General features: G+C 40.7%; 4 protein-coding genes across 5 annotated transcripts; 3 read left to right on the forward strand and 1 right to left on the reverse strand.

The window, feature by feature from the left end:
* Positions 1 to 635: 635 nt before the first annotated feature.
* LOC123971291 (muellerian-inhibiting factor-like) lies at positions 636 to 1,675 on the forward strand (the record flags this gene model as incomplete). Its single annotated transcript, XM_046050009.1, has 1 exon — positions 636 to 1,675. A coding segment is annotated over one exon (411 nt), but the record flags the coding sequence as incomplete, so codon positions are not given.
* A 4,444-nt stretch (positions 1,676 to 6,119) lies between these two features.
* Positions 6,120 to 12,244, forward strand: oaz1a (ornithine decarboxylase antizyme 1a). Its single transcript, XM_046049408.1, is given in 6 exon segments — positions 6,120 to 6,290; positions 9,118 to 9,184; positions 9,186 to 9,272; positions 9,539 to 9,714; positions 9,974 to 10,059; positions 11,559 to 12,244. Coding segments are annotated over 6 exon segments (666 nt in total). The 5' UTR covers positions 6,120 to 6,171; the 3' UTR covers positions 11,690 to 12,244.
* A 533-nt stretch (positions 12,245 to 12,777) lies between these two features.
* On the reverse strand, positions 12,778 to 15,851 carry peak3 (PEAK family member 3). The gene is made up of 4 exons (XM_046050010.1): positions 15,787 to 15,851; positions 15,400 to 15,533; positions 14,481 to 15,031; positions 12,778 to 14,108 (listed from the first exon to the last, which is right to left on the reverse strand). Exons 1-4 carry the CDS (start codon positions 15,849 to 15,851, stop codon positions 12,996 to 12,998), a joined length of 1,863 nt encoding a protein of 620 aa, XP_045905966.1. The 3' UTR covers positions 12,778 to 12,995.
* A 6,782-nt stretch (positions 15,852 to 22,633) lies between these two features.
* org (oogenesis-related gene) lies at positions 22,634 to 24,600 on the forward strand. Of its 2 annotated transcripts, none has more exons than XM_046049897.1 (6): positions 22,634 to 22,793; positions 22,919 to 22,990; positions 23,068 to 23,287; positions 24,003 to 24,157; positions 24,331 to 24,438; positions 24,522 to 24,600. In XM_046049897.1, the coding sequence occupies exons 1-6, from the start codon at positions 22,737 to 22,739 to the stop codon at positions 24,552 to 24,554; spliced, it is 645 nt and encodes a 214-aa protein (XP_045905853.1). In that variant the 5' UTR covers positions 22,634 to 22,736; the 3' UTR covers positions 24,555 to 24,600. The 2 variants fall into 2 exon arrangements, with proteins under 2 accessions (XP_045905853.1, XP_045905852.1); XM_046049896.1 differs by having other exon boundaries at positions 22,659 to 22,799.
* Positions 24,601 to 27,286: the final 2,686 nt, after the last annotated feature.

Here is a 27,286-nt window from a genome sequence, read left to right on the forward strand (position 1 = left end):
TATATATATATATATATATATATATGGCACACACACACACACACACACACTCACACACTTTTTCATGCAATTGGTCTGTCAGTGCTTTGGCCGGTTTAAGTTTGCACTGAAAGTACTAAGTTGCCACTTTGAGCAACAGAAGACGAACCATTTGTCCATTGTTTGTTCTAACCATTTAACCACGTTAGCTACTTATTTCAACTGTTTAAGTTACCATTAGCAACTTTTAGCTAACTATTTCAATTGTTTACCCATTACTTTTAGCCATGTATTTTGACTGTTTATCCATTAGCTACATTTAGCTAACTATTTCCGTTATTTATCCATTGCTTTTAGCTATTTCAAGTTACATTAAGCTATTTTAACTGTTTATCCACTTCCTTATGTAATTTCAATCATGTATTACTTTTAACATAAGCTAACTATTTCAATTGTTTATCTGTTTCAAGTTACATTTAGCTAACTATTTCAAATAATTATGCATTATTTTAAGTAATATTAATAATATTATAAAATCTAAATAGTCTTCTTGTACTCTTAATCATAACACTGTATACCACTTTAGATTTCTTTGGTATCAGGTATCCCTTATTACCACTTTTTAACTGATGCTTCTGTTCCCTCTTCTGCATTGAACAGGAGACAGCCAGTACCGTGCATTTCTTCTGCTGAAGGCCCTGAAGACAGTGGCCCGAACGTATGAGGTGCAGAGAGGACTGCGGGCTACCAGAGCTGGCCCCAACAACCCAGTGAGGGGCAACATATGTGGCCTGAGGAGCCTCACTGTGTCCCTTGAAAGACGTCTCATGGGTCCAAACTCTGCCAACATCAATAATTGCCATGGCTCTTGTGCTTTCCCCCTGGTCAATGCCAACAACCATGCCGTCCTGCTCAACTCCCACATCGAGAGTGAGAATGTGGACGAGCGGGCGCCGTGTTGTGTGCCTGTGGCATATGAAGCCCTGGAGGTGGTGGACTGGCATGAACATGGGACTAGCCTCTCCATTAAACCAGATATGGTAGCGAAGGAGTGTGGATGCCGCTAAAGCTGTTTTCTTCTTGGAGTGTACTTGTGACACAAAAGATATTTTACATCTTTGGTTTAACAGTCACTGACCATAGTTAGAAACATATCACTTAAATGTTACGATACTGTCATTTATTTATTCACACAGTATTAATACACTGGGAGTAAATGCACATTAATTCACAGAAGTGTCTTTATGCTACATACTTTCACATATATAGACAATATTTGCAGTAGATGCACACAGCACAGTGTTTCTCACACTTACAAATAATCAAATGTATTGAAACCAAAAACGATTGTGTTCGAGGGTGGGTCTTTGTCTTCATGTAAGCCAAATATAGTATTATCATCATCAAACCTCTTATCATTCATTCAAGACCACTTTTTGTGGTTTTAATTAAAATTCCAATAATCATTGAAAATACTGTTGTAAAACTACCAAGTTGTTGATGATGATTATATTACAATGTGGTGGTGACATTTCTAAATTAGTGATACTAAAAGGGAGATTTTATGGAGTGATTTAAAATATGTATCATAATGTTGAATGTCCTGCCAAACTAATTAAATTGTGTTCTTTTCAATACAAACAAAAATTGATTAATGTTCTGTATCTTTATATTATTAAATGCAAAGTATATTGAAGACTGTGTGTCTGTGATGGTTGATGACATCCATTTGTTGACTCTTCACTTTTCTTTAAACAGCCGCACACAAATCATTGTTTAGGTTTGGGTTTCAGGATTGCTTTGTTGCCAATAGGCTTTTTTCTTCTTCGTATCGCTCCAACTTCTTCAGATCGCCACCACCACATGAAACTGTCCCATATGGAAATCTGGAGGCAGACAGCAGGGAACAAACAACACAGTCTGGTTCAAAAACCACTTATTACACAACCACATAAATACAGAAAAGATGAAAATATCTTTATAAATTATACGGTCACTTCAAGGATTAGATTGTACATTTTGTGATTTTTCAGTATTGCTTAGTTGTACGTAAGGGAAATCCTTTAAAAAATTATTTTATAGTTTAATTTATGACTTTGTTCACTTTGGACGAACAACAGAGAGACAGATGGTGGTGATGACGTCATCTAGAGACAAATGCTGTCAGGATCCCAGAAAGCACCTTGGTGGATTTAAGACTCTATAAACCTTCAAAGAAAATTGATTGATAATTATTATCACCTTTGACCTTGTAAAATATGACATATTGTAGTAATATGGTGCAATGGAGTCATACTTGTAATGCATTGTTATCTTTTCACACATTACAGCGTATTTAGGATTCTAAATCGGTAATCAGGCACTGCTAGAAATTTTGGGGCCCCTGAAAACAGCTCATCAATAGCTCTGAATGAGACAACAAATATCTGTGACCCCTGGCATCTTTCAGCGTCCCTGTCTGACTCTTGCCCCCAATGATGTAAATGCTCCGTATAGCGCCTTTCTAATTTCTTTCTAGCGCTTTTACACTACATCTGCATCCACACACACATTCATACACTGAGCCTAAGTGCTCAAACAGAAACTAACATTCAGACACATTCATACAGTGGCGGAACAGCCGCCAGGGGCAATTCGGGGTTTAGTCTCTTGCCCAATGACACTTCAACATGCAGCCTGGAGGAGCCGGGGATTGAACCGCCATTAACCTTCCAATTAATGGGCAACCCGCTCTACCTCCTGAGCCACAGCCGCCCCATGTTGAGCATCCAGCTTCCATGTCCCTCCCCAAGTCCATAGGATCAAGTACAAGCTCTGCACACATGTAGGGAAATATATCTTTACCAATGCTGAATGTGCATTGGTAATGCATTGCACTAATTAGCCTAGCGCTAATCTTGCATAACCATATCTAAAATCTGTCACGCTCATGAAGGTAAGTGAATTAAAATGTGCAGTACCCTGGTTGACTTAACCTAGTGAAATGACAAAAGAAATGAGGGTGGGTGTGGCGTTAGTGCTCATCCTTGTATAGAGCGGGTAGTAAGTGTGCATTTGTAAATTCTCAGTCAAAAATATGTATACTTATCTCTTAATGTCCATATTTTGACAAGACTTTCTCCAAATCTCCTTGAGCTTGATGAGAAAAAGATTCTACAACACGATATTAGCCTAAGAGTGACTAGGGCAGCAGCAGGACTGCAAATGAGTCCATTCACATCCTGCAAATGTGCTCAAATAAAACAATCTCACCATTCGGAAAACAGTATCTTCTCACTGCTCACAGAGACGTAAACAATGGCCTCTGTTGATTTGTATGACTGAATAAGTATGAAAAACAGAGATACACGATACCTGAGTTATTGAACCATCCTGCAGACTTCCGTAGAAAGACCTCAAACCTGACTCCTCAACAAAAGAATCCATTGCTTCTAGAAAACAAAACAATTTTAAAGACACTGAAGGCCCGTTGGCTTAAACAGAGGAGAAAGAGTTAAGCATTACACATACACTATCAGCCAGAGAGTGTGGTAGTGAAAATGATAAAATATTACACTAAAGTAGAAAGTACTGTTAGAAACAGGCATAATACTGAAATAATGGAGAAACAAACCCAATCAAATTTACTGTTTTAGACATCCAGCTTATTTGTCATTCTTACTCAAGGAATTTACTTTCAAGCGTGTTTCCTTTCTGTATGTAAGGTGACATGATTACAGTACTCACCATGCAGTTCAGTGACCCCTGAGCTCACAAGCAGAACAACCAGGGCCAGCACTAAGCATCGGTTCATAGTGAACCCCTTCCATGGATTTGGAACATCACTTAAATTTTCGACGGACAGAATCCGGTCATAAGACACTATGTAGAGACACAAACGAGTAAGATGCATGTACTAGTTGCCATAGAACTCACTCGGCTGGCAGACATATTTCTTACTTATGATGTTTTCAGATGTTCCAACTCTGGTTCCTGAAGTCCTGCAGGTTGAGGTTTTAAGTTAAAAGTTGGAGCCAAAATTAAGCTGTCAGTTAAGATGAAATTTTTTTTTTTCGTGCATAAAAACAACAGAAAATTGTTGTTGTTTTTTTTGCAAAGTATATGTGCCTGTGCTGCTATGTGCCATGTCTTTCAGGCTAGACTGTATGTCATAGACCAACATAACACAGCTTAAAATAGGCACCTGCAGCTAGCTGAAAAAGACAAATATGATTTAAAGAAGCTGAGTTAAGTTGTATATGAACATCTGCACAGAAAAAAATAAAACTTACCTGATTAGACCCTTGAGTTATGTCTCACCACAGACGTGAAGAGTAATGTGGTTGTGTTGATTTCTGTTCTGCGGGCACCAGAGACAGTGTTATACACACCCTACACCATGCTCCTTTGCTCCCTTGATTGACAGGCACAGATGGAAGTTGTTGAAAAAAGGAAAATGACTCACAGTGTGTACTAATACTTTTCATACTTACAAGCAGTGAAGCTATTGGTGGACGAGGTCTGATGTGCCATCAAATTGGTGCTCTACCATCAGTGTAACAATGTGTGAATGAGGTGAATGTGACATGTAGTGTAAAGCACTCTGAGTAGTCGGAAGACTAGAAAGGCGCTATACAAGTGCAGTCCCTTTATAAGTGCTTCCAGTATTGGCCTATATATGTTGGGATACAAATAATGAAACTAATTTACTATTAAGAGGAATAAAACAGAGCTACTCTTTTACACCTATTACCAGTGTGTTTACTCATGTACTGTACTGTACAAATCTGAGATACTTGAACTGTACGTGAGTATTTTCATTGTTTTGCTAGTTTATACTTACTTACTATACTACTCCATTACTTACAATTATTTTATATTTTATTATTTATCATTTTATTTGAGAGCAGCTAGAGTTACAGGTTTGCAAATTAAGGATGTAAAATAAATGTTATTTATATAGCACCTCCAGTACTTGAATGCAAAGTGCTTAACAGCAAAAAGAGTGTAAGTACTCAGTTTAGCATAAAAATACAACAAATAAATGAGTATGTAAATAACTAAAAGGTTCACTAAAGGAATAACAATAAATAGAAATCAAAATAAAGGATTAAAAATATATATAGAAATCATGAGCAACAATATCATTAGGACAGTAGGAGACGAGAGAAAAGACACAATAAACAATGGTTACTATGAATGCCAGCATAAAGGAGCCTTAAGATAAAGCAAGCTAAAAGAGGGTTAAGGAAATGCTAAGATAAAGAAGTATGTTTTAAGATTTCTTTGAAAAGTATTTGCAGATTGAGAATACCGGTAACAAGAATAAGAAAACATAAAATACAACGCATTGTTAAATAGAAGATCTACTCAACAGTATGTATTTGAAATTAGCTTCCCCTCCACCAGCTATAAAAGTAAAATGCCTACAAAAAGGCCCAACAACGCATATTCCTCCTGAGAAGGTTGAAAGGTTTTAATGTCAGACAGGCCATTTTATTGAATCAGTTTTCACATTCAACATTGCATCATGGTACAACTTCCTCACAGAGAAAAGCAACAAAGAAAACTCACAAGAACCATCAAACATGCAACACAAATCACTGGCAGAACTCAAATCCTTCACACCCCCTTCATCACTCCTTTCAGCTACTCCCATCAGCGCTGCCACTTCAGAGCACCTCTTGGCAAAAGACAATTTTTAAAAACTCTTTTATTCCCACTAATTCCCAAGGACAAACAGACTGACACTATGTTTTAATGCGGCTGCACGCATGCTCTAATTTATTGATGGAATTGGTTGTGTTGAAATTTAATTTTAATGTGAGTCTTTCATTGGTGATTGTTTTTATGCTTTATGTAAGCCCCAAACCTAAAATAATTTTCATAATCATAATGTGATAGACAATAACGTTTTTTGAATTGAATTGAACTGAAATTACCTACGTTTACATTCTCAATACAGGACATTTACTTGTTGTAGCCCTACATCAAGGTATAATAGCCCAGGCTCATCATTAAATTAAATTAAATAATAATAGAGATAGATAATAAAGATGATAATAGAGCTCATTAACTGCGTCATATTTTCACAGTAGCACGTCATGATGGACAGGACACTCCCCTGACAAATACTGCAGCCTGCCAGCTCTCAGCCCAACATTAGGCGAAGGGGAGCGGACAGAGCGAGGAGCTGGTGCGGACGCTGGCCGGATGGTTAAATCTAACCTACAGACGATTTTGAATAGCCATTGTTTTGTTAGAGAAAAAGAGAGAAACTTATCCGAGATGCCTGTTATTGAGCAATCCAGTAATAAACCTGAAAGTGAAAGGTATGTTGTTGTGTAGTCGTTGTAAATGGTTATAACGTTAAGCTAATTTAGCGAGCTAAGGCAAGTTTAAAAACCGCGGCCTACCCAAGAGATCGGTATATTTCCAGGAGTGGCTAGCACCGTACCCCATGTTCCTCGTTTAACGTTACATAACAGCATTATTTCAGTTGACGTTTCCGAAATACATCAATCAATAGCATCAGTCGCATTTGGTTTGAAACCATTTCGTTTAACGTATTTAAGTTACTGAATCACCTTAAATTACAGACTTGTATCCCGATTGTGTGACATTTACTTTACAGTGGTATTCAGCAAATGGACAAAATCACTGTGGACGTTCTGTTGAGCTAAGCTAACGCACAAGCTAATATGAGAAACGCCACAGAAATGCGTTAGCTAAATGCTAAGGCGCTAGCTAGCTAAAGTTAGCACTGTTAACAGGGCCACTGACTGTCCCTTATCTAGCGTCTTATATATTATTCAAAATATCTTGTGTGAATATCAATATTTCCCGATTATTTGGAGTGTGGTGGCTTATTTTTCTCATGAATGGCTATAGGGAATAGCTAGCTAACGGCTAACGTTATTGCTAACATTTCGTTAACGTAACATCATGGATGTTTTCACTTTTTGTTTCGCAGTTGCATTGAAAACAATCTGTGTCAACAAGAAGGCGATATTTTGATTATATTTCACATAAAATCTTTACCTCTGTCTTGTTAGAAGACATGGGACATCAAAGCTATTTAAACAACGTTATGTAAAGCTAGCTTATTGCTAACCGTCGCAGTGATTGCTGAATTGGTCGTCTGTAGCTCCACTGCTTGTTTTTTTCCACTTGGTTCTCGGACTCATGTGCCAGCTAGCGTTGACATCCTGTAACTTGTCGAAAAGGATCCGATGAAGCAATTAGGTTTTACAATGGGGCAATAGGTCGAGCTATTTAATCAACACCTAAAGTAACATTTGCTGTGCGATTCGATCTGATTTTGTATTATATTAATTGTGCCAGTCAGTAACGTTAGACTCCGGCTTGTTTGCTGGTTCCCATTAAATTGAATGTGGTGATTGACTGGAAATAAGAACACAGTGGGGGTTGATGCCTGGAAATATCGGATTTAATGTTAATCAAAAACTTTGACAGATTAGCCCAGGAGTGTGTTTGTATTTTATTTACCCAAGTCTTGTGCTGATACGTTTCTGGTCGAGGCTTGTTTGCCTGTAGCTCAACAGTGTTGTGAGGGACTCGTAGGAAATTTCCACTGCACTGCGAGAGGGGGAGGGGGGGGGGGGGGGGGGGGGGGGGGGGGGGGGGGGGGGTGTATGGGGAATGTGGAGTCTTGTCATGACACATTGTTACGTTATACGGATGCTAGTCCTTTATCGATAGATATATCGTTATGTTCAGACTTTCCTGTTGACCCTGGTGATACTGTTGTGCAACACCTAGTAGAGATGGTTGAAGATTGTGTAAAATATGTTGAGTTACATTGCAGTTGTTTTCTCTCTTTAAAACGTGTTTTTTTTTAGACACCAGTAGGTGTCCATATTTTTTTTTTTAACAGATTCCCTCACAGCTAAAACCCTTTGGTCTACTTTAAGGTAGCAGCTGGATGTCCACATGAAGCACCAATACTTTGCCCTAATAATATTAAATTATAATGTCCCCCTAGAGATGAGGGGTTCATTACATAATAGTCATACATGGCAAAGGTGCTCTTATGCAATGAAGAGCTCAAGAGACTCTTTACTCATGTGACCAGAGTTAGCTGCCTTTGCCAAGACAAACCTGATGCCTGAATGTGTATTGCTGTGGGCTTGGAGGTTTCAAGGACTACTGTTAACTGGCTGTTTTACATAATCTGATAATTGGATTAAGAAATAACCTGAGCAAGTTTGCAGTCTCAATGCCTTGCAGTAGTGCATTACATATTGACTCGGCTGGCCCGAGCTATGGCAGTAACGATGGCTCTCATTTTGTTTTCACACATCTGCTCCACATATAGCACAGCAGTGGCATTTGCGTAAGAGAGCGTCTGCGTCGTTGTGGCTGCACTGCTGCTGTTAATGGCTTGTGTTCCTGACGGGCGCTCTGAGAATGGGCTCACCCTCGGCACTGTAAATGTGTACAGCGCCGCACACAGAGCCCTGCGCAAGCAAGCCAAGCTAATTCTATAGAGCGCTTTGGCTGGCCTCTGAATTAAAATGGCTGATCTCACTGGCTAAACAGGTGTTTGTCCTCGTCTGTTGTGAACTGGAGCAGTGCGGTTAGTGCAGGACTAAAGTAGGCTAATGGTTAGACAAACAGAGCCTATTCTTCTGGCAGCCATCCTCTAAGAATCATGTGACAGGCTTAACGTTATCCCACAGAAACCAAGGCACACGGATCTGTTAGTTTTAGGAAGACAAATGTCATTCTATTACATGAACAATAAATATTTCCTCAGGAGACGGTGATGAGTATTGTGAAATGTCTTTGTGAGTCGAAAACAAAAGTTGTCCCAAGTGACTGTATTAAATAATTGACCATAAAGTTGACACATTAATCGCATTTAATTTTTCATCAGTGATGTGGTAGTGTTACAAACTGCTTCCTGCCTGTTCAGCCAACAGGTCACACAAATGTCTGATGAGGACAGTTACTGATTGAACTGTGCCGCCCAGTTTTGTATTTTGTTAGGACTCGCAGCAACTGTTTCACTCGACGGTGTTGTGTGTGCTAAGCCTGCTGCTTATTTTTGGAGTCTGGTTTGTGTTTGGTAGAAGAACCCCCTGTGAATACACTGCTTATGGCTCCATCTGTGTGTGTGTTTGTTTCGCCGTCCAGTATCTCCAGTCCCAGGAGGTGCTCCCGCTGTTGCAGTAACCCGTGTCCGGGGCCTCTGTGGTGCTCCTGATGCCCCTCTCCCACCCCTGAAGATCCCAGGTGGGCGAGGGAATGACCAGCGGGATCGCAATCTTTCAGCTAAGCTATTCTATTCTGTAAGTTAAACCACCTTTTCATTTTTTTTCCTACAGCAATTTGACCTCTTGCCTTAGTAGGAGTGTGTTTTTAGATCAGGGGCACACGTGCCATCTGGCACAGCTGCTGTTAACTTCATAATTTCCTTTTCAATAATAAGTTAATTTGAGTAGTCACGGATGTTTTTTGTTTTTTTAAACCTGCATTTTGTAATTTTGACTTTATTCTTAATGTCAAGTGAACTGAATGCATTTCTTTTGTGTCAAACTTTTTATCTGTCCTCTAGGATACCCAGTTGCTTGTTCTTGAGGAGCCTCCACCAGCCAACGGCAGAGTGCGTTTCTTGCTCTTTGAGCCCCGTCGTTCTGAGGGCAAGCACTGTGTCTGGAGGGCGGCGCTGAAAGGAGGGAACCTTTATGTTGAAATCCCTCCTGGAGCTTTGCCCGAGGGCAGCAAAGACAGGTCAGTTGAAAAAAAAGTATTTTGTCTTCGTTTGAAACATAGCAAGTTGGGTTGTTTTTATTAATGAAATTAAACAAAAGTTGAGTTTATGAATCAATTCAATTTTGTCAAATGGCAGTAAAGTAAAAACAGACTTGTATGATGTATGTATGATTCATAGAAATGTGCTTAGATCATCATGAAAGATTTTCTTCTGAAATTCATTAACATCCCCCCTATAATACAGTAACACCTTTTTGTTTGCGTTGTTTCTTTACAGCTTGGCCCTTCTGTTGGAATTTGCAGAAGAGCAGCTGCAGGTTGATCACGCGTTCATCTGTTTTCACAAGAGTCGTGACGATAGAGGTGAGACTTTTTGGTCTGGGCTTCATAAACTCTTAATGCTTGATATAGAAATGCTGGTGTACAACATTCATTTTTTAGAATTTCACATAAAGGATAGTAGGATTAATAGTACCACTTGATTTGTAAATCCAGTTTGTATCATTCAGTTACAAACTGATGAAGGAGGTCCCCATGAAGTAACATTACAAACACAAGAAACGGAGTTGGATGATGGCAAAGAAATAATCAAACTGCGAGGTCAAATATAACTGAAGCTCTAAACAATTAGAATAGATTTTAGACAGTTTCACAGTTATATATTTTCCCCTAGCATGGCAAAGTCAGAGTTAACTATAAGACTAATTACTGACAATTTTACTTTAATAAATGTAGTCAATGAGTTGAAAAGAAATTTACATCAGGTTAAATGTGGCCAATGAAATTCAGCTTTATCGTGACAGAGAAGATGCTGACTTTGTACCTGCAAATGTACAGTCAGGAGACACCTGCATATGTGGATTGTCCATTTTTATTTTTTATTAGCTATTCCTATTAGCTGCTTTAACACCAACGGTAGCTGCTCTCCCTGGGCTCCACAGAAACACTTACAATATTTCAATAAGTTAATAAATTATCAGTGTTTCAGATGGTTCTTATTGTGACTGTGATTTGTTTTGGGCTAGTGTAAAAAGACCGGTTTGATATTAAGCCAAATACCGGACCAGTAATACAAGTTTCTACCACTAGGTGTGGCTTGTTAAGCTCTTATGATCCCATGAGAGTGTAGCGGAACCATGATCAGGACAACTGAGTGACACGTGTTTTTATTTCTCCCAACAACCATTTAACTTAACATTTTTTCTTCTAAAGCCAAGGTCTCTAATAGACGTTCCGGGTCCAGACACAGGCACCATCCAATCTGACCCAGACTTACTAGTTTAGCGGCCCAGGAAACTCGCAAACCAATTGCATGCATTGTAAATCATGTCATGTGTCGCTACTTAGCCACTCAAATCTGTGCATTGTCACTCGAGGCAGAGAGTGAGGTATACACACACGGGAGAGTCGAGTAACAAGTGAGTTTGAAAAAGTAATTTTGACAACATAATGTCACGTTGTCATATTGCTTATTACTAATGCAATGCAAAGATGGATTCAGCGCCGTCGGCACAGATTGCTGATGTAGGATCCTTTTTTTAATTTGTCAGGACGTCCCATAATGACAAATGCCGGTTTAGTAAGTTAGCATAAACTCAAACCGGTTTAAGCTCGTACAGTGGACCGGGAAAACCGGGAACCGACCCAACTGGAAACTGACCCCACCTTAACTTTGACTCTCAACCTAAAAATTTTTTTTGGGTTACATTATTTGTCAACGTGCTTAAATCTGTACTATATATGTACACTAGCTCTAAGCCACTTCTCAGCAGTTTTGCGTGTGCTTTATTTTGGATAGTAGTGTCATGGTGAGGAATCAAGTCTTAGAGATTTACATCTATTCACATCTTATCTCTCCTCAGCATCCCTGCTGCGGACATTCAGTTTCCTGGGCTTTGAGATTGTGAGACCGGGTCATCCCCTTGTTCCCACCCGCCCTGACGCTTTCTTCATGGCTTACAGCATCGAGCGAGACTCCTCTGATGATGATTAAATGACGCTGAGCAGTTACAAATGTTTGTTGTTCTTATTTTAATCCATACCCACACATCTTTATAATTTTTTGGAAATGAACATATGATCCAAGTTACGTATGGTTGAGGTGTCCTGTGAAAGGTTGCTTTTTGTTTGTTTTACCTGTACCTACTATGTGCTGTGTTTCAATATTTGCACTAGGGTAAGATGTTAATATACCAGGAATGTAAAGTAAGCGCCCACATAATACCCTGTATTACTTTCCATGATGTGATAGTGCTGACTTCCTGTTTACCTTCCCTGAACACCGTGAAGATCATCTCCACAGTGTAATATTTATGATAAATTTAAATTCATCCTACTCATGTAAGTAGATATGTTTTAATGGTAATTATCATTTGATTATCCTGTTTATATTGAAGTTTTTTTTTTTTTTTTTTACGTGTGCATGATTTTCATTTGTTGCATTGATTCACTTGATAGAAATCTGCATGTTGTAACTGTACTAAATAAAATTGCTCACCTTACAGAGTGGCATCTGTGGTCTTGTGAAGTCACAGACAAATGCTGTTAAGATCTCTGTATTCTTTGAAGGAACTAGGCCATACGATGTGTTTTCTGACCACACTGAAGCCAGAGCATGTAGCCTGCTGTCTCATAGTCTCCCTCTGGCTGCATTCATAATGTTACCCTAATTTGTACCAAAAAATAGCTGTGCAAAGGAGTAAAAAAGGTTGAGAGAAGTTAAGATCTGGCTTTATTTTCACACCTCTGCATGCCTGTCCATCTGCTGTGTAAGTGGGCATAATTGTCTATTTCCAAATTTATTCATTAAATGAAGTCAGCGAGGATAAGCAGGACAACTGTAGCACAATTATTCAAATAGCTGTTTAAAAACATTTCCAGCTATTTATAAGTAAGCAAAAAGTTTGATTTTCCAACAATCAAATATATTAACAGTTGTCTGGTAACCCAGCATCTGATCAGTTTCTGATTCCAATGTTGCTAAATCCTGATTGGTAGGGGAAATATGCGACATCACCTTTTTTCTTTTTCTTCAGAGAATTACCGAAGCTGATTGAGAAAATACGTTTTCATGGCCTTTTAATGACTGATTTTACAGCAGCAAATATTCACTCATTTGAACAAGTCGAGCATTTTATTAGATCGGTTTGCATTATGACGAGCAGTATAGGGAAAACATTGTTGAAGGATGGAAACTACATACACATTCTTAGTGTATTTTTGACCACAGTACATAAAGCGACTGATGGTTGACTAATTAACCATCAACTCCCATGACTCCCAACTTTTCACTCTAAATGTCAGTCCATATTCAGAGTGAGCCATAGCTGACTGGTCACGCTCACAATTGTCTCAGGGTCTGCAAATGACAGGTAATGCAGGCACATACAGTCCTCCCAGTCCAGAACAGACTGATCCTGGACTAGCCCTCTCTCTGCCAACTTCATCACCAGCAGGGCCCGCTTGACCGTCAGCCAGTTGTGTACAGTGGCGGTCGTAGAGCCTCTGTGATTGAAGAGTGGGTCACGTGGCCCCCAGAGGAGCACTTGAAGCATGGCCACCATGTCAGGCATCTGTGGCCCGCTGCTCTCACTCTGGAGCTCAGAGGCCAGATAAAGAAGCCCCCTGCGGTAAGAGGACTTGGGCAGAGTTGGAACTGAGCCCAGAGGTGTCAGGCTCTCTTGTGAGTCGAGGCAGTATTGAATTAGCGCTCCAATTTGGGATCTGATGTAGGTGAGGGGGTGAGGTACAGAAAGAGCAGATGATAGCGGGGTTAACACTACACGAGGGGAACCGTGTGACCTCCATGACATCTGGATCGTTCCTTTCTTTGTCTTTTCCCACTCCATTTCTTCTTTAAATCTAGGCCTACTGGTCTTGAAGCCCTCCTTCATTTCAGAAGCATCCTGTTCTAACACGTTTTCTCCGTCTCTCTTCTCTCCGTTGGGCCACACTAAAAAGATCTTCCGAGGTCTGAACTCAGCTGCCGTGGCACTGACGTACAGATGTTGTGAGCCCATTAATATCTGCAGCAACAGAACACATACCTGTCTGTCATAATGCAAACAATCTGTGCTCTGCAGCAAGCAGCTATCCTGAACAAAGTCCTCTAGAGTGGCGTGTGGCAGGTCTCTCTCAACGCTAACTGGGTGTCCTTTCTGGAGGAAAGACTGAACTGAGGGCAGGTTAATGTTCATGCAATCTGTGGAGTTCTCAGTGCTGCCTCCGCCTGCTGGTTTAGCGGCAGTGCAGTCTGACTTTAAAGGAGGAGAGGGATCTTGAGCCTGCAAGATGCTGGAATCATTCTTCACTGTGTTGCTTGGCTGGAAATGAGCAATAATATCTTGCACATTGACATGCGATGACTGGTGTTGGGTGTGAGCTGACGAAGCTTCATCAGTCTGCTTGTGCACCTGCACAGAAAGATGGAAAACAGAGACGCTCATCAAACTAAAGTCATCATCAGGAAACCCTTGCATTGCAATAGTGTTTAGTGTTAGTTATGAAAAAAAATCATATCCCTGTCGCTGTTGTGACACCTGATGACAGTTTTAAAGGAAGTGTTTCTGGCACCACAAGTCAGTGTCACGGTTACCACCGTTGATAAAGATCGTGCTTGTATTACTGGTTGCTGTGTGCAATGTGCAGACTACTTTGTTTTGCAATTTCAAGTGCAAAGTGGCTGCAACTGAACAACAGGACATTTGGACATTTTAACATCATGCATGATCATAATAGAACATAATGTAAACTGTGTGGAGTGAATAAAAGAGCTGTAGCATTACCCTTAAACCAAGCACCTTCCCTGGAAGCTTGGGGCTGCGCAGGCCGTAGTAAACTGTGTCTCCAATCTGCTTAGGCTTGCTGCCCTCGCACAGCAGGAAATCCTGAGGCTGGTATGAGCTGACGTCCCTCTCTGTGGCCTCTCCCTGCAGCAGGATACCGGCCTCCACGCTCTGTGCCATACTTCTCAGGAAGAGAAGATGGCGATGCTGAATCCCCTGACAAACAACCCTCTGGTCGTCAAAGCTGCTGAAGAGGTAGGGCAGATGTTCGTCTGGGGTGTGAAAGGACAGCTCGGACAACGGCAACAAGGGGACAGGACTCCTTCTGGCTGATTTAAACTCTTCTGTCTCCTCGTGGCAGCAGGTGTCTGATATGGGTGCCAGCATGTACAGGGGGTTGTCAAAGTTTTGAGGGTGTCTTTGCAGTGGAGACAGAGGAGAGAGTGGAGGCCCATCGATGCCAGGGAGGGAGAGGGTACGAGCTAACCTCTTCTTTGGAACAGGCGGCGGGGTGCCATCAGAGAAAAATCTCTCCTGGTGTCGGGAGGGATCTGAGCAACACAGTGAGAGGGATTTAGGTCAGACTTGAACAGTGAGCAAGAGCAATGAACATGTAACAGTTTGGAACCCAACATCTCTTATATTAGAAAGGGTGCCTGCATCCACAGTGTCACTGTAACCAATCTTAATATCACATGCATGTTACTGAAAGCAAAAGTTTCAGACAGTTACTTCCTCGTTTTCAGTTCTCACGGGAAAGGCGAAATGAGAAGAAACGAACCACGCGTTACAGTGTGCTATGTCTTTTTTCCATCACATTGAGCTGTATAGCTGTAGGTTTGTTTTTGTTTTTAGTGGCATTTAGTACATGCGACTACTTCCCCTCACTTGAACTCACTTCATCATTTTGCAAACCCACCGTATCGCTGGTGTATGGGGCACTGGGCTGCATGACAATCAGTGGGTTCAAGGAAGACATCGTTGAATGCGTAGTTCTGACGCTGGAGTCCGACAGGGCTGAGCATGACACAGTCAGACCCCACACTGGAGCCTCTGTAGGAGTGGAAAGTTTGTATCTGCAAAAAGTATCTATATCTATAATATTAGTTCTTATGTGTTTTCTGTGGTGCATTTTACATTTAAGGGCATGCACTGCAGGACACCGAATAAAGGATATTTACATATCCCAATTAATTAGGGTCTTTTAAGAAAGTTTATAAGATGATTTTACCCAGTGAAAACCCAATAAGACAATCTGTAGAATAATTACAAACTTGTAATGAGATGTCAAATTATTTTGTCTTACCTGTGCTGTTTGACAGGCAGCGCTGGTGGCTGTTCCTCCGCTCTGCTGCCAGGATCAGACGCCATCAGGAATCTACAAAGTTACAACACTTTACCTGCTCCTACACCGCTCTCACACTTCACTACTGTCGCTGAATGCAGCGTATGTGAAGCTTACGAAAGACTTCCCGTCTGTCAGTTACTCCCTCTGTCACTTTTTCTCTGCTGCTTTCTCTCTTGTCTGTGTAGCTGCATGCTTTCAAGTGAATTTTCTGCTCGTTATCTTTTGCACTAATTGTTTTCAACCTGAGCTTGAGGTTTGGTACCGGAAAAGTTGCGTCTGTTCTGAGGGCACGACAGTTCTCTAAGGAAACCTCAACCTGCCAGAATGGGGAAGAGCAGACTTACCAAAGCCCCTTCAATTTGCACTCTTGTTTCTTCCTTTCTCTCAGTCGATCTACATTTGCCATGTGCAGCCTCAGCGTGAGGTTCTCTCTTCTGGATGATGCAGTTTGAGTCTTTACACATGCAATGCCCTCTGCAGGACTGGTACTTATATGTTGGGGCTTTTGCTTTCACTGACTTTAAAGGAAAAGGTGAAACCTTTAAGCAGATAAAGACAGAGATGACTGTCCATATCTTACACAACAGGGAAATTCTGGACAAATATTTAGTTAGATAACTTCATGTAGTGAATGTAAATTCTATTCTGTATGTCCTATACATCATGCAATGAAGGAACTTCTTTTATTGAGCATTGCACTATGGGAAATATTAAAGGCATTTACAGTGCATGTTTTAAGTTATAGTTGATGATTTATTGTCCTCTGCACAGACAGCTCTTTTGCTGGGAGGTCAGAGGTCAGTCTTGCTCAAAGGAACTTCTGCAAGGCATGTAGGCTTTGAATCACTTTTTTGTAATAAGACTAGATTAAATCTAAGAAATGGGTTTGATAATTCAGACTAGGATTTCGATTTTATAATCCATATCTTAAATCAAATTGAAAGTTTTTTGTGAAGACGCATTCTAATGCCAGGTGTGAACTGATGTACTTGGAGCTCTGTGAGGCTTGCCATACTTAGGTAGCAATTCTTTGGCCTAAATGTTGACATGTTTAACTGGTATAATGTTTAGCAGGTATAATGATAATTTATCATCTTTAATGTGTTAGGATGTTAACACTAATTAGCGCTAAACACAAAGTACAGCGGAGGCTGTTGGGAATTTCATTAGTTTTGCAGGGATCTGGTTGTAAAAAAGTGAAATTCTGACGTGATGTTGATCCATGTAAAGCCAAAAGATCACAAAAATGACTCATCTGGAGGGAGACCTGAATGTCTGTGCCAAATATTAGGGCAATCCATCCAAGATGTTGTGGAGACATTTCACTCAAAACCACAAATCTCAAGAAAACTTTGATCTGCTGGTGGCACTAGAGGAAATGTCAGGGGATCACCATTAGGATCCATCCTCTGGGGATCATAAATGCCTGTACAATCCATCCAATAGTTGATATTTCATGCTGCTAGCATGGCAAAAAAATGCTTCTATAAATGGTGAGTATGTGAGAAAGCCTATGAAGCATCTTCAATATAAATTACAAAGAGCATTAATATTTATAATAAACAAAGAAATCAAGTCTCACACCACAATGCTACTTATAAACCAACAGTGTGACAAAGCCACAGGACCAAACAACTATAGTGACCAATTTGGGATATCCTGTGTGACGTCAGTGATATATACAAAACTCCCACACAATGGGTCTATGATATTATATTCTAATATCTGAATGGAGTCATTATTAGTGCTGTTGTGCTGCGTGGAGTGTATGCTTCAGGTGGAGCCTGCGCTGCTGAAGTACTCCTCTCTCAGAATGACTCACACGTGCAAAGGGCTGTTCAGGTTATTCAGTATCAGTTCAGTTGTATTTATACCTTACCAGCCACAATCTCATTGAAAAACATGATGACAGTGTGTAAAGATGTTGTGACTGACAAGTGAACCCCAGTACATAACCAAATGTAAAGCAGTGTCATAAGGAGCTAAAGAGCAGCTTTGTTATAGAATAGCCGCACATGGTTTCCAATCCAAAAATATGAAGAAGCTACTGCTGCTTTTGGGTTCTTTATTAATCTCACAGGAGTTAAATTCATTTCTGCTAATTGAAATATAAATATACAGTATGTGTCTGTAAAGACTTGTGTAATTACTTATTAACCATTCTATTTCATTTTCATTAGCAGGCTGTCATTTTTATTATATAACTAAGACAGTTATTCTTGACATTTCACACTTTTTGACCATCAGTATGTCAAAAAAAGTAATATATTTCAATGTGTTGCCGATTGAGAATCTTGCATTTATATCTTGCAACAAACAAGAATGTAACTTAGAATTACTAAATGTACTAAATGAAGAGCCGTTTGGGAGCCAAGCTCCCCTCAAAGAGCCGTAATGCCCATCACTAAACAGGAGAGAGTGACATTTTCTTTGGCTTCCAAATGCTGGCATGACCAACAAGGTTAGGGAAGCACTGGTAGATGAGGTCTGGTGTCTTTATATACAGTCCAATGATATTTCAATTAGTCAACAGATATACACTGTGTTGCCAGTTTATCAGGTAAACATACAACTAATGCAGTCTGATACAACATCCCTGGAATAAATTATGTTCAGTTTCTGTCGGACCTGACCTAGAAAGGTAGTGATTCAACTATGATCATTTAGGAGGATGTGGTTTGTGGTGCTGTTTAACTGTATTACTATATATTGAGAGATGTTTCTGACATTTTGCTGACCTCATTTATATGACTGGGTTAGGGTCACTGAAGATAAAATAAATATAAGAAACATCTCTCAGTATAACACAATGCAGTTAAATTCAGTGACTTAAACAGACTTGCAAATTGCTGTGTGTGTGTGTGTGTGTGTGTGTGTGTGTGTGTGTGTGTGTGTGTGTGTGTGTGTGTGCATGTTCTCAAGATTACAAAGCTAGGTTTATCCTCATCTGGGCACTCCTGCCTTTTTTCATTCATCTTAAAATCACTTACGTCATGCACATACAGAACATGGCGAGTGATTATAAATTCAGATCACCTTAATCTATTCTTGTGTTCCGGGACTCACTCTTGTATTCTTCTTGCCCTCCACTTAGAGCAGAGAAATCTGCGTCATGGTGATATTTACCCACTAAATTTTACTGTGTGGGAGAGCTGAGGCTTTTAGGACGCATTAATTGACCATCATTAAGGGCCTCTCCACTGAAGCTCTTCATATGCAAAGGAGCAAGGACAACTGCTTGGTTACTCTGCCTGAGAAAGCATCAGCAGACATTTACTACTGTGGGACATGCAGTTCAGGTTTACTGTGGAAAGTATACAGAGGTATTCAAGAGGGGGGCTGAATATGAGCAGGCAGCTTTAAAGGGGTGACATTTACACCTTGAAAGCAGTGGAGGAATTCATTAACCTTAAACACATGGCTGATGTGAAGTATTCACTCTGTCTGTTATGAGAATCTTAAAGGTGACCCTCCGTGCTCCTCAACACAAGAAACAGGAACTTATAAATAAAAGATGACAATGAAAGACTCAAACATAATACACACAACAGTGCAGCAGTCTGTTTGTGTTGGTTTAATTTTTTTCAAGTGACGACAACTGGCACATTTTCCACAGAGTTTCCACAGCTCATTTCATAAAGATTTATGGCAAGCGGCACTTTTTTACATGAATAAATGCAAAATTTAAACCATGTTAAGTTGTTAACACGTCTCCTTGGCATTCCTGCAAGTCAGTCCCATGATTTAATTCCTAATGGCGGGAGGTGAAGTGTTTCTTTATAACCTCATAGAAGCGCCGCTTACGCTTGCTGTCTGGGTGTCTGAGTGTAGAGGAGGTTGAAGCTGTAGTGTTGATGGAGGAGGTAGAAGAAACTTTTATCTCTCCCTTTACTGATCTTCCTTTATTCTGCGAGTAAGTTGAGTCTTTAGTCAGTCTCTTATCGTCTCCTGACAGGTGAGAGGAGTTGCCATTGTTGTCCACTGTCCTCGTCCCTGGAGCTTTGCTAAGGCAGGATGCAGTCTCCTCGTCCTTGTTTAAGCGCCATAGCCCAGCTTGGCAGAGAAGTTCCTCCTCGCTCGCCATCTGTGGGCTCTGGCTCAAGGTGATGAAGCCGTACGGGGTGGTGACTTTGGTTAGGTGTGGCAGGGAGAGAGCGGCTCTGCTGGCAGGGTCCAGGCAATGCTGGGCTTCTATGTAGGAGCGGGGATAGGACGCCTCCCTCTGAAGAAGAGATCTCCTCTGAGTAAAGGGGTCTGAGACACTGCGCTCAGCCCTGCGGTCTGACAGAACCAGACTGAAGCCTGAGGACGATGTGGATGATGAGAGCGTGGAGGAGGGCGGAGAGGCAGATAAATATGACTTTGGCTCAGTCCCAGAACTCCCTAAGCCTTCTTCTGACTCTGCATAATCCTCCTCTCTCTCTTTATCCAATGATCTTAAACTGTTCTGCACAGACAAACTTGGTATAGTGAACTGTGGGATGCTGTCAGGTGTCAGGATATTTGGAAAAATGTTCTCTCGGCTTGTCAAGGAGTCTGATCCAAGAGAACATCCAAAGGACTTTGCACTGCTGGTAGCCCACAAGAATGCACGGATCCCTGCACTGCTGTGCCTGCGTGCTGAGTAGAAATCATCTGAAGCTTTGGTTCCACTGCATATAGTGCCAATGCTGAACGTCCGTGTGACTGTGCTCTTATCCATCATTGAATGTCTCTCACTCTCTCATTGCACAGAGGCTTGGCTGCAGACTGGCAAGCTTTTATACTTCTCTACTTCCCATATTTTGTCCAACATCAAACACATCAACAGATGCGTATATGTGACGAAAACCAGAGGCGGAAATGGTTACCAATTAGGGATCTTGTCAAGTATGGAAGCATAATGACAGGCCTCTCTCTATTGAACCTCTTCAGATGCTAAGGAGCGGACAGAGATACAGAATCTCTATGCCTCTCAGAGCGTCTGTGCGTAACATGTTCCTAATTTTTATGAACAAACTATTCAACTTGTCATGGTTAAATACTTTCAGTCAGATTTTTTGTGTGCAATAGGGCCGCAGCTATTGACTATTTTCATTAGTGATTAGCGAATTTGCAGATTATTTTCTCAATCAATTAATTAATTGTTGAAATGCCCATCACATGTTCTTAAGGCCCAGGACGATGTCTTGTTTGTTTTGTCCAACCAACAGTCCAAAACTATTCAATATAGTATAGATACTGTAGTAAAAACAGCAAATTTGCACCTTTGAGAAGCTGGAACTAGGAAATGTTTGGCATTTTTGTTATTAAGTTATATCGATATTGAATTGCAGTATTTGTAAAATCAGAATACTTAAGAATCGCATATTGAATCGGCACCTAAGTATCATGATGGTATGGAATCGGAAGATAGGTATATCATCCCAGCCCTAACATTTATAATAAAAGAGCTAATATGGAATATGGTCGACATATCTGAGCTGAAACATGAATGCTGTTTAATAATGATCTTCAAGATTTTAAGTTACATTTCACAAAAACAGCATGACATACCTTGAAATATGAAACATTATGCCAATAACATACTATTATCAGTTAGTTTAGAATAATCAGATATTTCACAGACACAAGAAAATTTTCTTTTTAAAAATGGTATTGTTTACAACTCACAGAAACACTTTTTTAGTTATGTTCGTAGGCATTCGTATATACACCTATTTTCTTCACATAGGCCTATCTTGTAAATTAGGTATTACTTTGTTTTATTAATGTTTACATGGAGAAACTATTTGTAAACATACAAGGAATTTGACTCACTTTTTTCATTATATTAATTACACAGGAACACTTAGAGCAGCTAAGAACAAGGATAAGAAATCTGGACAAATAGAACAGATGGGACTATTATGTACAAAAGGTGACTATATTAACTGACCAAGTTGACTAATGATTGATTGTTGTACAGATGATTTTTATTTTATAAGTAAAAGCATAGCTTACTGTTCAGGAAATTTATATAGACCTCCTCAGCAGCATTCGATCATATATTATGAAACATGAAATCCATGAAGTGATCACATCTTGTTCCCAAAGTGCAAGTGAAATGTTAACCTTAGGGTTTCTGTATTATTTGGTTTGCTCCAGCTGTTCATAAATCCATTACTAAGTTCGAAGGTAAAGTCCATCCTAAGAAGAAAGACTTTGGTAAATGTGTGGCTAGGAAACATCTATAATGTTAGTGCTGTAAATCAAGAGCAATCTACAGGAAGTCTCACAAGCTAGCATTACGTTTGTTTTAGAGGCACACAAGATATTTAAGATGTAATTTAGCTTGTAGCATTCACGATCATTCAAAATATTTTGTTTAACTGTAAAGTGGGTTACCTTTTGAAATGTAACAGTTACATATTTTGTTTTTAAGCTACATGTTTGTTTTCAAGTTGTAAAGAATCTGTTATATTTGAATTCCTGGTGATTTTAAAATCATTATGTAAGTTCAATTGTTTTAATTTTTTTTACCTGTTATGTAACAAAAAAATCTAGACGTAGCCTATTGCAGTAACATACAGATCATTTAACATATGCAGTTTAGGTAAGTAGGGTTTCCTACCTGACCGCAGCAGCGGCAGTAGTAAGCTATTTGATATTTCAGCATGTTACTAGTTTCTGATAAAAATACAAATTTGACGGCTTTCATCAAGTCCAAACCGGTCACGTGACCGCCATTTCTTGGCCTGTTGCAGGTTAATTGGCGGGATTTGCTCATTGGTCCTCTTTGATTGCGCCAGGTGCATTTGTCTCTGTTTATTGGCTACACCGTGGCAACCTCCGGGTATATTTAACCCTCCAAACCTCCCACATACCTTAGCCCTTCATCTTTGTCATTGCAGCCCGGCAAGGACCACCAGGCTTTGACCCGAAGCAGGATGACTTCAGAAATTTGTGGAGACGCCGTGGAGCAGGAGCAGGCCGAAAATACTGAGGTGATGGTGGGCAGACAAATCAAAGCTAAGTGGTCATGTAATCCGTTCCTGTCGCTAGAGATGACTTCCATCAGCATGACTGTAAATTGTTCAAGTTTTCACCCGTTTTGTCTCCTGGCCTGCAGGACAGAGTAGTGAGGAAGGACGGTGTGTTTCGCTTCATGCTGCGCGGCCTCTTGTGGCCATTCGGCATCGTGGTACGAGCAGCACTTATGTCTGGTAGACTCTAACCTATTAGCGTTACATATGACTAAACATGGCTCTCGATTAACAGGTACGTGCGTACCGAAGTTTTTGGTGGATGCTGGGCTTCCGGCAGCCACAGGAGAGACCCCTCGTCAGTCCCTCGGTTTCCAGCCCTGCACGCCAGAGCCTCGCCGGCCGCAAGCGCCTGCGCCGGGTCACCCGCCTGCTGCTGTCCATCCTTCCCCGCTGGGTGCAGAGCGGCCTGGGCTACCCGGTGTCCAGCAGCATTGGACGCTCCCTCTCGCCAGGTATGGCGGGTATATAGTTCGTGAATATTTAATTTTCATCGCGCTAATACCTTACAGTACTCGATGGCAAGGACTCCTTTCTTTAGGTAGTTTCAACAGGGGCCCGCTGAAACGAGGGACCGACCTTAAACTGGGCATTCAGCCACTTTCTACGGCTAATTACGCTGAGTCACTTTGTCTTGGAGCTTTTGTTTATCATTGTGCTTGATTTCAGTAATCAAACATCTTCAATATTTCAGACATTAACACATTCTTCACTGAACTGTTTAGTGGACAAATTAAGACTACCTTAGGCTCATGAGGGGGTAAATTTACTAATACTAAAACTTCATTTAATCTAAACATTTGCCAAATGTTTAGATTAAATGAAGTTTTAGATGCTTTCCTCCAATGTTACGTTTGAGAAACATTAGCATCAGTAAAGATCTGAGTAACAATCAGAATGGCAATAGCCATTAATGTACACTCCATCAATGGCATGGATACCTAGGGGCTGAGTGAGAGTTAACAAATGGTGCAATGAAGACAAGTGAATTCTAAGGTGACAGTGGGAGTGCTCTCAGAAGAAAACAACCCTGAACTAATGGCATGTGGTAGCCCACTTCACCATGGTGGCTTTGTAGGTAGCAAGGTGGGTATCTAAATGTGCTGATGGACAACCAGGGAACAGTTGTCACATTTTGGTGCCAGCTTTTTCAAACTTGTTTCCCAACAGAAATCAGAGTCTCTCCTACTAAACCTTGTGGAAAGGGCAGCAAGAGAAAGCAGGATGAGTTGGAGGATGAGGATGAAGAGCAGCCAACCTGGGTGGCAACATTGTCTAAAGAGCTCACTGACGAAGACCTCCCTGAGGAGGATCCCGACTATGAGGTTGGTGTTCAGGGTGATATCCCCTCCACTTGAATGCTAGAAATATGCATGCATGGTAACATGTCTAATGTACTGTTATATTAGCTTCTCATGAAAACACAGTAAACACTTGGAAATCAAAATTCAAAAGCCTGTAACACAATATAATCCCATTAATACTGACTATTTCTCAGCCCAGTAGCATGGAGACAGCAAGTGAAGAGTACTGCACGCACAACGACACAGAAAGCGACATTGAGGTTGCTGAGCATGGCTTGGCCATTATTAAAGACGTGAAGACGGTAAGATCAAGGTTGCAGTTTAAGAAACATCTGGGTAATGTGTAGATCAGGATGATTCTCTAACGGACTTTTTTTTTTTGTAGGATGTTGAGCTGCCCCCTCTTAAGTTACATTGATGTATTTCTGTTTATAAATTCAATAAAACTTTGTACTTTGCCTTGACATTGCTCTGGCCTCCCAGTAGATGGCAGTAACAATTTGTATTTAGAGTGAAGGTTAAATACTAGCAGTTATCTTTAAAATGATAAATTAAATTAGTTAAATTTATACATTGGTGTTTCAATATTTGAACTAAACTTGGCACCTGTAAGGTTGTGCTAAATGTTGTTTCTACAGCTTGGCTCAACTTCTTAGAGGATTAAAATGTGTGCCAACTACAGGTGGGAGTAAAGATGAAATTCTCCCAAGTGTGTAGGCTCTTGGTTTTTTTGCATTCACCTTGGTGTCTCATAGGGGTTAAGGCTTTGGTTTTTGTGCTCACCAGTGCGACTGTACTCCTATATTGGGCTGTTTGCAACTGCATGTGACCGCTGCAATATCTAAAATAAATGCTGCAAAGGTTTTAATCATGAGGTCACATGACCTCATTAAGAGAACTCTAGTATCTGTTTTTTGGTAAGGTGCCTACTGGCTCTGTCACTGCATATTTGAATATAAGCAGCTGAATTTGCTGACCACTGGGATCATGTAACCCTCACATGCAAGGGTACAAGTTTTAATGACAGCTTTATACACTGAAAGCTATTTCCCTGTTAATACTCAACTACACTAAATGAACCACGATGTGATAATGCTGGAAGCAAAAGGCCTCAAACAATGTTAGTAATCATGTACAAAGTGACATGTGTAGGTGTTCTGAGGAGCTATAATCTACATGAATCTCCTGTGGCAAACATGACTCTAAATGACACCTTAGTCATATTAAAAGGTGTCATTACACAAATGTGAGGTTGACTTTCATCCCCAATACAAATAACATGGGATTGAAACTTTTTGCCAAATGTATGGTAGTATTTATTGGTTTGTACAGCACTTGGGCCCAAAAAATGGTTTGACTAAGCTGATCCTCTAAAAGGGCACCTTCATTGTATTAAAGCAGCCTATAACTCCTCACCAGAGGATACAAGGGGTTAATGCTGCTACACCTCTGGCACCACCTTCAGGCCAGAGTGTGGATTTTATGGCCAGCTAGAAAAAGGCAGTTCAACAAATCATGAATCTACTGAAGACTCTTCAAAATCTAACTTCAGTCCCACAACTTCAAGGGACACTGTCATGAGTCATAGATGAAACCCTTCATGCATGACCTGTAGTTACTGTGTGCTAGGTCTATATTTAAAACACTGCAAACCAGTGCTATTTCTGACCTTACACATGCACGACTTTCAGTTTAACCTGAGTTCCTCCAAGCAGAAAATGAGCGTTATCACAGCCTTCATAATCCCACTGACTCTGCTGCAGGTGAGGGGGAAGCTGGTGAGTGCCATTAGGTGAGGATGTTGAATGTAATTTTGTGCTGCCCACACAGCAGGTACCTCTTCTGTCCATCTGCACACACATTTCACTGCTGAGGGTGAGCTGTGTTTTTGGGAGTAGGTGGCAGGCTACCGTGACAGGTGTTATGACTACAAATTCAAAACAGAAAACCTGCGTTGCAAACTGGAAGTTGAGTTTGAAAGACATGAGGTTTTACGAGGTAGGGATTGTCTAATGAAAAGATGCCAATGAGTTGTATTATGGGAAATGAAGGATCCAGTGTTTTTGGAGCCTCTGATGCTTCTTCTGTGTTTGACTTTTTAAGCCTTGTGAATCAAACCCCAAATGTATGCAAGTGCAAGACCAAATCACTTGATCCCTTTTCACAGTAGGGGCTAAATACAGTATATAGGCCTAGAGCATGTGCTGTGTGATTAAATGTTTCTAGGAGAAAATATACACTCACCTAAAGGATTATTAGGAACACCATACTAATACTGTGTTTGACCCCCTTTCGCCTTCAGAACTGCCTTAATTCTACGTGGCATTGATTCAACAAGGTGCTGAAAGCATTCTTTAGAAATGTTGGCCCATATTGATAGGATAGCATCTTGCAGTTGATGGAGATTTGTGGGATGCACATCCAGGGCACGAAGCTCCCGTTCCAACACATCCCAAAGATGCTCTATTGGGTTGAGATCTGGTGACTGTGGGGGCCATTTTAGTACAGTGAACTCATTGTCATGTTCAAGAAACCAATTTGAAATGATTCGAGCTTTGTGACATGGTGCATTATCCTGCTGGAAGTAGCTATCAGAGGATGGGTACATGGTGGCCATAAAGGGATGGACTTGGTCAGAAACAATGCTCAGGTAGGCCGTGGCATTTAAACAATGCCCAATTGGCACTAAGGGGCCTAAAGTGTGCAAAGAAAACATCCCCCACACCATTACACCACCACCACCAGCCTGCACAGTGGTAACAAGGCATGATGGATCCATGTTCTCATTCTGTTTACGCCAAATTCTGACTCTACCATCTGAATGTCTCAACAGAAATCGAGACTCATCAGACCAGGCAACATTTTTCCAGTCTTCAACTGTCCAATTTTGGTGAGCTCTTGCAAATTGTAGCCTCTTTTTCCTATTTGTAGTGGAGATGAGTGGTACCCGGTGGGGTCTTCTGCTGTTGTAGCCCATCCGCCTCAAGGTTGTGAGTGTTGTGGCTTCACAAATGCTTTGCCGCATACCTCGGTTGTAACGAGTGGTTATTTAAGTCAAAGTTGCTCTTCTATCAGCTTGAATCAGTCGGCCCATTCTCCTCTGACCTCTAGCATCAACGAGGCATTTTCGCCCACAGGACTGCCGCATAC

The sequence above is a fragment of the Micropterus dolomieu genome, linkage group LG05 (assembly GCF_021292245.1).
Source record: "Micropterus dolomieu isolate WLL.071019.BEF.003 ecotype Adirondacks linkage group LG05, ASM2129224v1, whole genome shotgun sequence".
Classification (NCBI taxonomy): domain Eukaryota; kingdom Metazoa; phylum Chordata; class Actinopteri; order Centrarchiformes; family Centrarchidae; genus Micropterus; species Micropterus dolomieu.